General features: G+C 42.3%; 1 protein-coding gene across 2 annotated transcripts in view; it reads left to right on the forward strand.

Annotated features, from left to right (window-relative positions):
• KAT6B (lysine acetyltransferase 6B) overlaps positions 1–13,107 on the forward strand; it is an 80,976-nt gene that overhangs the window by 5,799 nt on the left and 62,070 nt on the right. For both annotated transcript variants that reach the window (XM_075257771.1, XM_075257772.1), the window contains exon 2: positions 1,733–2,559. In XM_075257771.1, coding sequence (XP_075113872.1) covers positions 1,939–2,559 — 621 coding nt within the window. In that variant the 5' untranslated portion in view covers positions 1,733–1,938. The remainder of the gene's footprint in view (positions 1–1,732; positions 2,560–13,107) is intronic.

Genomic DNA, 13,107 nt, shown 5'->3' on the forward strand with positions numbered 1-13,107 from the left:
ACTGGGACCCGCCCCCAGTGCTGCAAGATAACTCATTTGCATATAGACAGAAAACAGAATATCTGCTGAACGGCGGCGCGGAGAAGACGTCTGAAGGTAGGAGAAGAATAGCCTTTCTTAATGCTATTCCTACGTGTTAGTTAGAAAAAAAAGGGATTCTAATGATAGGATCCCTTTAAGAGTAAGCATCATGTTATGTACACAGTGGGAGAGGGTTTTGTGTTATTTTGCACTGAGGAAGTAAAACTGTAAGTTTGTTATATATTTGGTTGTGTAGTGGTTTGTAGCTTTTATACTAAGGAAACCACAGCACCCACATATGTACTTTACATCAGCTGCCTCGTAAATCCCCATGGTCATTGCAGAGTCCACAATGTGCAGATCGCTCTAGTGGTTTTTTGTCATTTTTGTTTTACTCTTAGCTCTATTTGGGTTGTAATGGATCCATCTAATAGAACTTTGACTACAAACACGCATATATACTTACTAATGCAGCAACTCTGTGGTTTTTATCTTACTGACTTATGAAACCTATGAGGGGGGGGGGGAGTAATATTGAGTATTACATATGTAGTTACATTGACTTTCCTTATGGAATTGATTATAAATTGGCACCTACATGATTTTGCTTTGGAAGAGCATTGTTTTGTTTTTTATTCCATTGTAAGACCTACCAGGTTTTTCTTGTCCTACTGTCAGATGATCTATCACTACCAAATGATTCCCTGTGCAGATAAGATGGCAAATGCCACAAGAGGAGATGCAACCATGGCAAGTGCCTAATCCTCTCCCCTTCTCTCTGCTGGACAGCAGCCTCCTGTCCCTGCTGTCCTAACTTGTGTCTGCTACTTCCCACTGACATGATGTGCCCTTCTTTCTTAGCAGTAATGCTGTTGCTCAAGGATTGCTTCTAGGAATGGGACTACATTTGTGTTACAATGTACTTTACATAATTGATGAAGATGCATGAAGGATCTGTACACATGTTAAGTGCTTTACCAAGTGCTGGGAGACATTTACTAGGGATATAGTATCTGGAAAACTCGCTTTACACTGGTGGAACAATCTTTTATTCCCGTTTTTTGGTGCAATATTTTGCACCAACGCCAGAAAACTGCATGAAAAAGACCTGACACCAGCCGTAAAAAGGGTTTCTTGGATTTAAGGGGTTATCAAGGGAATAATAAAGTGTGAAACCTTATTATTAATCGATATACCTCTGTCCCCTGGAGCCCTGTTTACTATCTTTGGGGAGACATGAACGGTTGTCTGTCCCCTATGCAGCCACTCTATGGTGTCAGATTTGGCATATTATACAGAGCCCAAATCGCACTGCTCCATCCACTGTGTAAGTAGTGATGTCCAGTTACCGCAGCTCAGTTCCCATTCAAGTCCATGAGAGCTGAACTGCAGTAATCCAGTACAGACTATTCCCAAAGTCCAAGGACAAGTTATCAATGTCCAGGTCCTAAAAACACCATTTTAATTTGTGCTTGTCTATGTAGTTGTATATTATACCCATATGGACACTTGGTTTGATGTATAAGTTTTTGGTTACTAAACTGAAATTAGTTCTGGAGTTGTACAGCGGGCTGCTACAGAATTTCGTCCATCCCTGAGTTAAGTTTGACTGTCTTTGAAAATTGAGCTCCTCTGTTGTGTCTCCTGTCATTCATTAATATGTCCCATTCTTTGATCATTTCACTCAAGTCTGTTTCCTCTTTTTCTTTAGATTTTGTTTTATGACGTGGATTTACTGTGTTCCAGCTGTTCCTTTTGATGTGAGCCCTTCTGATGGGTTTCTGTTTTGAAGATGGATGTGTATGAGCTGTTACCGAATACAACCTAGGATACATTTGGTTATTGCCTGGATGTTTGCAGTGGTGCACGGATGACCTCTATGGGCAGCACTTGGTTTTTGGATACAGTTTTTTCACCATGGTAAAGCTTGCGAACCCTCTGTACACGGAGTGGATTTTGGAAGCCATACAAAAGGTAAAAAGGCAAAAGCAACGTCCATCAGAAGAACGGATTTGTCATGCCGTGTGTGTTTCTCATGGGCTTGATAAAAGACTCGTCCTTGAGCAGCTGGAACTCAGCGTGCAGGATGGGTCTGTTCTCAAAGTCCTTAACAAAGGTGTGGCTTCATACAAGGACCCAGAAAACCCTGGACGCTTCACAACCACCAACCCCAGTCCTTTGCCTAAATCGGTCAAAGGACAGCGGCCCTTCTGTACAGACCTGCGAAGTGTGGATTGGAATAAACTCCTTCGTAGGGCTGTGGAAGGGCTGCAGGAGTCTAATGGTTCATCGCTAAAGAACATTGAGAAGTATTTGCGTGGCCAGAAGGATTTGACTGGAATTGTTGCGAACCCTATTTTCCAAAGACGCTTGCGTCTTGCAGCTAAAAGGGCTGTAAACAATGGAAGGCTGCTAAAGGATGGTCCACAGTATAGGATTAACTATGGAGGATTAGACGGAAAAGGTTCATCTAGATATTGCAGTTCATCTACCACTTTGCTTCCGCCGGTTGGTCTTCTCCCTCATGAAAAAGACCAGGTAAGTGAATTGGTAGAAGTCATGTTTGCAGTTTTGTATCCGTGCTGTCATTGGCTTCTTTATATCAACAGCTTGTTTCTTTGAATGCATGTGTGTTATTTGGTTTACTAATGGATTCTTTCATTATTGTTTGGTTGATAATATATATGCAACTCTAATATAGTAATGTTCTATTTCATAGTTGCTGTATTAAGTATGTTGACTTCATTGAATGAGTACATGTCCTTCTTTATAGTGGAATAGATCTATGAATTTCCCCAAAGAATGTATAGCAGATAATGATTGTTCTTCTTATTTTAGAAGTGGCTATGAAATGACAGCCCTCCATAGAGGTGATCATCAGCCACATGTTTCTCTGGCTGGGGCTCTTTATCCAATCTGTAGTTAAGATTCATTAGGGTCAATTTCTTCAGAATCTGAGGGAGACCCAAGCAAAATGTGTCGAAAACTTACTAGAACAATGTGGTTGCTTTAGTTGGATTCAAACCCAGGATCCCTGTACTACAATGTGGCATCTTGAAACACTGAGCCAACATGTTCTCATCTGCTTTGAAGACCCATTTAGGAGCCTCCTCAGCAGAAGATTGGGTGTGACTGTTTCAGAATGGCATATTACACAGGAGTTGCTCAGCTGGATTTGCGAGTCTACTGATCCAGTCTCACAACATCCTAGCGCCTGCAAATAAGGCACATAATTGTTGTATTCAAAGGGAAGCACGGTGGCTCAGTGGTTAGCACTGCAGCCTTGCAGCGCTGGAGTCCTGGGTTCAAATCCTGCCAAGGACAACATCTGCAAGGAGTTTATATGTTCTCCCTGTGTTTGCGTGGGTTTCCTCCGGATACTCTGGTTTCCTCCCACACTCCAAAGACATACTGATAGAGAATGTAGATTGTGAGCCCTATATGGGACAGTGAGTGTCAATGTCTGTAAAAGCGCTGCGGAATATGATGGCGCTATATAAGTAAGCATAATAATAATAAAGGTCAAGCAAATAATTTTCTAGACTCTTGTCGGACACATTGCCCCAGTGCAGCGTGGCATTCATTGAGGTGATCATGTTGTTATAGAACTTGTAGCAAATGCATTGTATGTGGGTTACATAGAAGCTCATGCTGATAAAGTTGCTTGCAATTTCTGTTACAAAAACAATTCAAATGACCTGGATTTTTTGGGGACACACGGTGGCTCAGTGGTTAGCACTTCTGCCTTGCAGCGCTGGAGTTCTGGTGTTCAAATCCAGCCAAAAATACATACTTTATGGGAATGAGCATGTTAGAATTAATAGACAACCAATGTGGCTAAAAAAGAGGAGTACAAAAAATAGTACTAAATCAAGAAGGTAGAGATGTGGCATTAAAAAATGGTTTTAAAAAAAGTGAAAAGACAATTAAAGGGTTTTTATGGGCAAAAAAAAATCTTTAAAAAAAAAAAAAAGTCTGATAGTGCTATTAATGGGTTAATAAGTGCACCCAAATTCTTTTAGCAGTGTTTTGAAGTATTTCTGGGTTTCTCTCGGAGCTCTGGGTATCTTCTGCATTTGTTTACATGAGTAGCTTCCTGCTCTTTTATCCTACAAGTACCATGATGCATTGCTCTTCACTCCCCCCTCTCTTCCCTGACCACAGACTACTAGCCCTACCTAACTCAGCCCACCCCATCATATTTGCCTGTCTTCCGCTCCCAATTTTCTGGGCACAGGAGATCCTTATGTCCTTCTCTTCTCGTCTGCCTGCGCAATAGAGCTGGTCACTTGACCGCCCGGCGATCTGGGCAAATCGACATTTTTGATAAAGTAAGTTAGTTATAAATTAGGTGTCTAGTTTAGTGTTAAATTATCATTTTATCTCGGACAACCCCTTTAAAGGCAGCAAAGATTGAGGCAGAGAGAACAATCGCCAAGGACAGTAAAAATAATCCAAAATTATTTTTCATCTACATAAATAATCAGAAAATAAACACTGACAATGTAGGCCTTCTCAGACATAATCTTGGTGCAATGGTGGAGGAATGTGAGGAAAAGACAGGTATATGACATCTTCTCTACCGTATTTACACAGGAAAATTCAATGGCCATCAACATGAAGAGGGGTAATGTAAATTCTCCATTAAATGTCAACTGCTTAATCCAGGAGGGAGCGCAGCTCCATCTTCATAATACTAAAAAAGACAAATGACCAGATGGGATACACCCCTGAGTTCTTAGGGCGTTATGCACAGTGGTAGATGGACCGTAATATTTAAGGATTCAGTAATCACCGGGCTGTTCCACAGGAGGGGCGCATAGCAAATATTTGCCAATATTCAAAAAGGCACCTACAAGTGAACTCAGAAAGTTATAGAATCAGTAACTTTAACGTCTGCTGTGGGAAAATTGAGTGAAGTTTTACTAATAGATGCTATCCTAAAAATATATACAAATGGGTTTATATGAGAGTGGTTCTGTCAGACGTATCTGATCAGCTTTTATGAGGAGGTTCTAGACTGGACCCGAATAATACCATAGATGTAGTATATCTGCACTTATCAAAGGTGTATTCTATAATTCTAGGACTAAGGGAAAATCTTTGTAACTGGACTAATGACTGGCTCATGATAGGAAGCAGAGGGTGGTACATACTCAGACCACAGGGGTTACTACTGGGTCCTCTTCTTTTTAATATTTATATTAATGACCTGGTAGAGGTTTACAGTGTAGAATCTCAATCTCTCCAGATGGTACTACATTCTGTAAAGTAGTCTACACAGAGGAAGATGGTGTAATATTACAGAGGGATTTTGGGAAACTGGACGCTTGGGCAAGGAAATAGCAGATGAGTTTTAATGTTGATAAATTTAAAGTTATGCACCTGGGCCATAGAAACAAGTGTTAAAATTATGTATTAAATGCTAAAACTACTGAAAAAGACTTGGGGCAATTGGTAGACAATAAGGTTAATTTTAGTAACTAGTGCCAGTCAGCTGCTGCAAAAGCAAATAAAACTGCATTAAGAGAAGAATAGATGCTCACAAGGACGTTGTATTGCCTCTATAGAAGCCACACATAGAATACTTATAGCTCCTGCAAAGAAGTGTTAGGGTAAGTTCACACGGCGGAAACTTTTTCCACCGCGTGGCTTTTTTGCGCAGCTAACCGTGACAGGATGCCAATGTAGTGCGCCTGCATCACATTACGGCATTCCGCTCCGGCTGACTTAGCCGCGGAATCCACGTTAGGGCATGTCACTTTTTTTTTTTTGTTTGGTAGCTGAATCAGCGCCATTTTACTCTGTGTGAATGCCCCCTAACCATGACCTCCAGGACTGCTGTATAGAGAGGCCTATTAGATTCTGTCAGCAGCAGAATCTAATAGGCTGTCCATTTGTAGAACAGTGACAGGTGGGTATATTATGTAAGTAGTCAAAACAGTCATACGTGCAATTATTGTGTACGTTATCCTGCATGGAATGTTACAATTTTTTTTTATTTTTTTTAAAATATATATGTAGATCGTGAGCCCCATATAAGGATCACAATGTACATTTTTTTTTTTTTTCTATCAGTATGACTTTGTAGAATGGGAGGAAATCCACGCAAACATGGGGAGAGTCCTGGTGGGATTCGAACACCCGACTCCAGCGCTGCAAGGCTGCAGTGCTAACCACTGAGCCACCGTGTTGCCCCATAGAAAGTTCTAATTCTTGTTCATCCCACCTTCCAAAAAAACTGAGTGGCCTGGTACACATATGCATTCTGTATTGCATTCGGGGAGTCCACTTGGGGACCCCTCCCCGAAAGGAATACTGAACACAATAAAAAGCGGTGAGCAATGGAAGCACATGGACCCCATAGACTATAATGGGGCCCGTGTGAATCATGCGGACAGAAAAGTACTGCAAGCCATGATTGAGCCATTCAAAAATACTTGTCTGTTTTTAAAAAAAAAAAAAAAAAAAAAAAAAAAAAAAAACCTACAGCTGCATCAATGCAAAAAGAAAGGTTTTGCTCTTGACACTGCGTCAAAAAGAACAAGACTGGGTATGGTGTGAAGAGGTTAATAGTGTGAAAATTGACCTGTAAGCAAGAGACTTGAAGCAGAAGTGGATAAATCCCAGGAGACGGATTGTCAATGCATCTAGAAATTTGCTGCTCCTGTCTGAGTTCTAAGATTGATTTTTTTTCTTTACTGGAATCGCAGTATTGGGTAGAGCAGTAAGGCTAGTGTAATGACAACGGGTGTACCAGAGAATGAGCATGGTGCGCAAGTTTGGCAGGGGAAAGGGAACTTGTTCCTCATCTCCCTACGGTTCTCAAAAGTTTTGCCAAGTGCTGCTTCTACAGGAGCTGCTTAGCAAATACTTGCTTGTGGTTTTCATTTCTGCTGTGTTTTGTTGTTTATGTTTTGCTCTTTTTTTTTCTCCATTGACATGAATAAAAAAAAATCTTAAATGTATCCTTATTACCTGTATTTTTCGGACTATAAGATGCACTTTTTCCCCTCCAAATATGGGAGGAAAATGGGGGTGCGTCTTATAGTCCGAATGCAGCACTGCGCTGCTGTGAGGACGATGAGGCAAGTTCACGAGTAGATAGATATTACTGTACATTGACTTGTCTATGTACAGTAATATCTATCTACTCGTGAACTTCGCTCAACATACCTGCTGCTGCTGCCCTCTGCTGGTCCGTTCCTCTGTCCTTCATATGGCTTCAGAGCGCCCCGCCTCCGCCTCCCTAGACTAGTATTATAGAGAAGGTGGGGCTTAGGAGAGTGTGGGTGGGTACTGGGAGGGGAGACGTGAGTGATGCACTCACGTCTCCCCACCCACACTCTCCAGCTGCACCAAGCCCCCGCCTACTCCCAGCATCCCTACAATACTAGTCTAGGGAGGCGGGGGGGGGGGGGGGGAAGCAGGGCACTATGAAGACATGTGAAGGACAGGGGACCGGACCGGACCAAGAAGAACTGGGAGCTGCAGCTGTCCAGGTAAGCGGACACTGGTGGGAGTGTGTGGGATTAATCACTACACAGCGTGGGGCCCAAAAATTGTTTAGATTTTTAGACTACATGCTGTGTAGTGAATAGGATCATTTTTAAAAATCCATTCTCCGATTATTTAAAAAATCCCATTGACTTGCATTGGGATCAGGTTTGAATGGAAAATGATCGGAAATCGGATTTTAAAAACGATCCTGAAATTTCAAGATTGGCTCAACCCTAGTCAGGTCTTAAAGATGGCGGCCGCTCCTGCAGAGCGGTTGCCATAGCTACCGAGTCTCTGCTGTACAGGAGATCCGATAGCTATGGCAATCGCTCTGCAAGAGCGACCACAAGTCTTATGTAATGCCCGCGATCAGGCATTACTACTACTGGTGTTACTACTAGCCGACCTGTTACTGTGCCACGCGGGAGCCTCCCCTGACCAGCCTCAATAGCAATATTAAGCATCTCACAATATATATAGTTCAAATCACCCCCATATCCCTAGTCCCTAGAATACATAAAAAACAAAAACATTACTGTTGAAACACATACACATTTGGTATCCCTGTGTTCGAAAACCCCCGGTTCTATTTACATTGGTGAAATATTATGTTCTTAAATATTTTACAAATTTTTTCCCCCTATTTTCCTCCTCTAAAACCTTAGTGCGTCTTATGGTCCGGTACGTCTTCTAGTCCGAAAAATACGGTAAATACATTTCAATACCACGTTGTAAGAGACTTCATTTCATAATATTTGTGTAAATTCCTCTGAAAATACGTGGGAATTCTCATGGGTTAAAGGGATTCTACTACTAAATAGCTATTTTTTCTGCTTTAGACGTCGGAATAGCCTTTAGAAAGGCTATTCGTCTCTTACCTTTAGCCTCAGTAAGGAAGAGTCTGTATACAAAGATCAATGCTGCTGTAAGCCTATCCAGTGTGGAAGATCATAAAGCAGATGTGAAGTGAGCAAACTGCTCTTTGCAGTGAATTCCATAAAAGTTGAAGGGGTTGTTCCATTATGGAAAGTCCACCTAAGGCCTCCTTGTGAATGGAGCGCCAATGCGCTTTTGTGACCATTGCTTGATTCATTCGCTCCAATGAGAATCGTAATGCGTTGCACCGCAAATTTTCTGCAACGCTCTTTTTCTGCGGATCTTAGGGGGAATTTTTGAGTCCTCATCAGTCGGACACTTATCTGCTATCCTATGGGATTGTTCTCAGGAATGAGCCCACCATCAACATTAACAACTAAACTGCCCAATGTTTTAATCTGTAGCCTACACATGCCATACGCTGGTATTCTTGTCCTGCAGGTGGCCAAAAATATCCAGCATGGCTGATGTCAAGAAGCCACCAAAAATCTAATCTCGCAATTCTGGAGCATCATATGTATTATACCGGAAAAATGAATGCCATTTGAGGTGCCAGGTCCTGTTTGGTTGCAGGAATATCCCAATATCTTGTGATATCCGTTCCGTTGATCCTCTTTTTACACCCGACAGGGCAGTTGTCCTAACTCAGTGCTCCTCCAATATATTAGATACAGAAGGACTCATTGCTTTTTTTGGTGGATGTCCATATTTGTTACTTCCCGGAGTAACTAGTTGCAGTATTAAATACTGGAGTGGAGTCCCAGGGGTTGCGCTCTGTGCCTGACCTTTTTATGAAGTTCTTGTCAGTGTATTGACTCACAGGAATCTATTTTTGTTGCCAGTTAAGGAAGTTCTCAGCCACAATATGTTGCTTTACTATGATTAATACGACTATAAGTTATAAGAAAACGTGTCATTTGAGGTTGCTGTTGCTGCCATTCTCGTTGCTGTTTTTCTTGCTCTTTCCAGAAAAACTGTATAAAGTTCAGTAAGTTTCCAGTATACATCGGTACTGTTATTGGAATACTTGGCACTGGTTCACACCGCAGAGATGCTTTCTGCAGCATGACCTAAAAAATCTTGTGGAAATGCTTGGAAGAATAAAGCATGCTGTGGTTGGAATATGATAGCCCACACTGCCAGTGCTACCAGGTAATGGGGTTGTCAGGCTGCGGCATATAAGAATCCATCCTGGCGGGCTTCTAATTAGCAAGTTCTCTGTTTTCTATTATAGCTTTCATACAAACTACAAACAAAGAGTTTTGTATATAGTAGCAATAGAGGGTTAGCCTCGAATCACACAAAACTGGATTAGTGTATGAGCCCGACTTGCCAGTCTGACAGACTCCTTGCATTCTAGCTATCTTTGCTGCTAAGAGTCCCAGCCTCCCATAGTATTGAACCCACTGCCAAAGCGGTCATGCTGAAGGATGTTGCAGGCAGCAGATCGCTCTCCACGGCGTCTCCAGACTCTGGCATGTCTGGCATGACCAGTTTGGCAGTGGGTCAGTAATGGTGTGGGGTGGCATTTCTTTGGAGGGCCGCACAGCCCGCCATGTGCTCACCATAGGTAGCCTGACTGCCATTAGGTACCAAGATGAGATCCTCAGACCCCTTGTGAGACCATATGCTGGTGCGGTTGGCCCTGGGTTCCTCCTAATGCAGGACAATGCCAGACCTCATGTGGCTGGAGTGTGTCAGCAGTTCCTGCAAGATGAAGGCGTTGAAGCTATGGACTGGCCCGCCCATTCCCCAGACCTGAATCCGATTGAGCACATCTGGGACATCATGTCTCACTCCATCCACCAACATCACGTTGCACCACTGACTGTCCAGGAGTTGGCAGATGCTTTAGTCCAGGTCTGGGAGGAGATCCCTCAGAAGACCATCTGCAACCTCATCAGGAGCATGCCCAGGCATTGTAGGGAGGTCATACAGGCACGTGGCGGCCACACACACTACTCAGCCTCATTTTGACATGTTTTAAGGACATTACATCAAAGTTGGATCAGCCTGTAGTGTGGTTTTTCACTTCTTTTTTTTTTTTTTTTTTTGGGGGGGACTCCAAATCCAGGCCTCCATGGGTTAATAAATTTGATTTCCATTGATGATTATTGTGTGATTTTGTTGTCATCACATTCAACTTTGTACAGAACAAAGTATTCAATGAGAATATTTCATGCATTCAGATCTAGGAGGTGTTATGTGAGTGTTCCCTTTATTTTTTTGAGCAGTGTATATAATGTGTAATTTTCCTTTTGCCTATATAAATATAAAATTACCTTTTCAAAAATGAAGTGCCGTACTATTTCCTACAATTTTCCACTTTGGTCAATAAGCCAAAAAAATAGATGCTTGACAATTCTTTAGGGGGTCTCCTCATTTACACCGGTAAGACAGGATTACACATACAGACCACATAACCTCTATCGCTGCATCTACTAGTGAGAATTGATGATGCCGCATTGTATCTACAGGATGCCATAGTTCTCAATGAGCGGGGTCCAGAATATCGCTGCCTGACACCATGAGCAGATCACTAAATGCAGTTATAATCATTTATTTCTTTTTTATGGCTTTAGGATGAACCTGATTGTGTGGGCTGATAGGTGATAAATTCAGTGCACTGTCGGCTTTCCCGTTATGTGCCCCGGGGGAAGAAATATCGATGCAATTACTGATAGCTCTTCACTGTCAAAAGGGCGTTCCTGACAGTCTAGCTGGTAACACCCCTCTTGACAGTATTGTCCATAGCGCTATACTATCAGAGGGGTGTTCCTTACCATCCAGCCATGACGCTCATGAAAGGTTCTCTTTAAGGTCTGTCTGGTACCTATACTTTACAGTGCTCAGAGCATTCCCTGTATGGTGTTAGTGTTGAGGGGAAAAAAAAACGTTTCCAAACTCAAAATTGAATGATTTATTTTTAATTCTACAAATATTAATAATGTATAATTAATTAGATGCATAACTTGTTACATATTTACTTTCTTAGGAAATCAATCCTTGTCTTTTTTTTATGAATTAGAGGATTTTCATTGCTTCTGACGGAGCATGGCTGTCAGTCTTTGTGAAGGAGACAACTGTACATCTATGTAGTATCTCTCTTGGGGGCCAGGGTCACGGGGGGAGGTGCAGGCCAGGATCGCCGGGGGGGAAAAGGGAGGCCGGGGTCCCTTTGGAGGGACCCGCCGGGGTCATGCGTGGAGGGAGAAGGTGTCGCAGTGGCCACGGGGCAGTGCGGGGAGGAGGGCCGGGGCTGCGCTGCAGGTGTGTCGCGCACCTGGGAAGGGGGCTGTGGACGAAGTTGCGGGTATTGCTAGTGTATATATAGATTTAATTTTTTTAAATATTTTAAAGCCTTAAAAATGGATGGTTCATTTGCAAGCAGACTTACTCCCTTCTGGTCACTATCTGTTCTATACTTGTCCTTCAGTATAGCATTGCAGGGATCTTCTTTCACTGGTTCATCCTAATCATATAATTCTGCATTCGCTTTAGTGAGATTTACCTTCTTGAGGTTTTCATCTAGTCATACGAGGAGGTAATTGTTAATCTTTACTATAGGCTTTTGACCTCCGGCCGTCAGATCTGTCCTTTGGCATCTTGTTACTCTTCATCAGAAAGCGTTTACTGTCATAATATGCTGACATTACAATAGTAGACAGAACGCCTGCACTGTATGCCAGTCACTCCACCACTCGCCCCACCACATTCATCTTGTGAATCACACACTCTCTCCAGAGATGAACAAAGGGAGGTTTTCAGGCCTTGTGTGAGCAAAAGGCCAAATCTTGTGTAAACACAGAATTGAAGAGGGAGCAGCTGTGAAGTCGCCACCAGGATGAGAGGGAGCAATGACAAAAGGTTTCACCATAATTCACAGTCTCCATCTAGGGCTTTCCCTGCCATCTGCAAGGCGGCCCAGACAGCCTCCTGTAGGACAACTGGCAGCCTGCGGACATGTGTTCATCGACTGCACATCAGGGACACGTATCCCTTAGCAACAGCCAGAAAGATGAAGAAGAAAAGAGGCAGCCTGGGAGGTTTAGTGTCTGGACCCCCACCTAGTTCTACCATGAGATTAGCCTTCATCTTCACAAGCTTAAATGCACAGATCTACATGATAGAACAAGTCAATGTTGTAAATCTTCTACATCATTTCCAATCCCAAAATGATGACTTTTAAGCAGATTACAAAAACATATAAAGCTCAGTTCACATTTATAGCAAGTGTGCTTTTTTATTTTTAATGGATGCAAACTGCTCCTTTCCTTCAGGTGTCTTTTTTTTTATCCTTTGGATGGCGCAGCATGCTTCACTTTCCTTTCAGGTCAAATGGCAGAATGCATTTTCTGTTTTATTTCTCTAAATCGAGCAGAAAAATGGAAAGCTTTGTGAAAATGTGAGAGATGGATATACATTCACAATAAAAATATTTGTCTAGGTGTGTGGTTGTATATTCTATTCTATGCTACGTATAATCATACACACACTACATACGCCCATGCAGATAGCAGTGACATCACATCCGTTGGTCACATGGCCATTCTGAAGAGCACTCCCATTAAAATGCATTGGACAAATCTACTGTATGGACATGTGCCCAACAAACGTGATGTCACTTCCTTAGGAAAGAAGGTTGAGTTTATGAAAGAAAGTAGCCATGTTTTTGAATCCTGGATAACCCCTTTTATGAAAATTATAAAG

This window comes from Leptodactylus fuscus, chromosome 10, assembly GCF_031893055.1.
Source record: "Leptodactylus fuscus isolate aLepFus1 chromosome 10, aLepFus1.hap2, whole genome shotgun sequence".
NCBI classification, from domain to species: Eukaryota; Metazoa; Chordata; class Amphibia; order Anura; family Leptodactylidae; genus Leptodactylus; species Leptodactylus fuscus.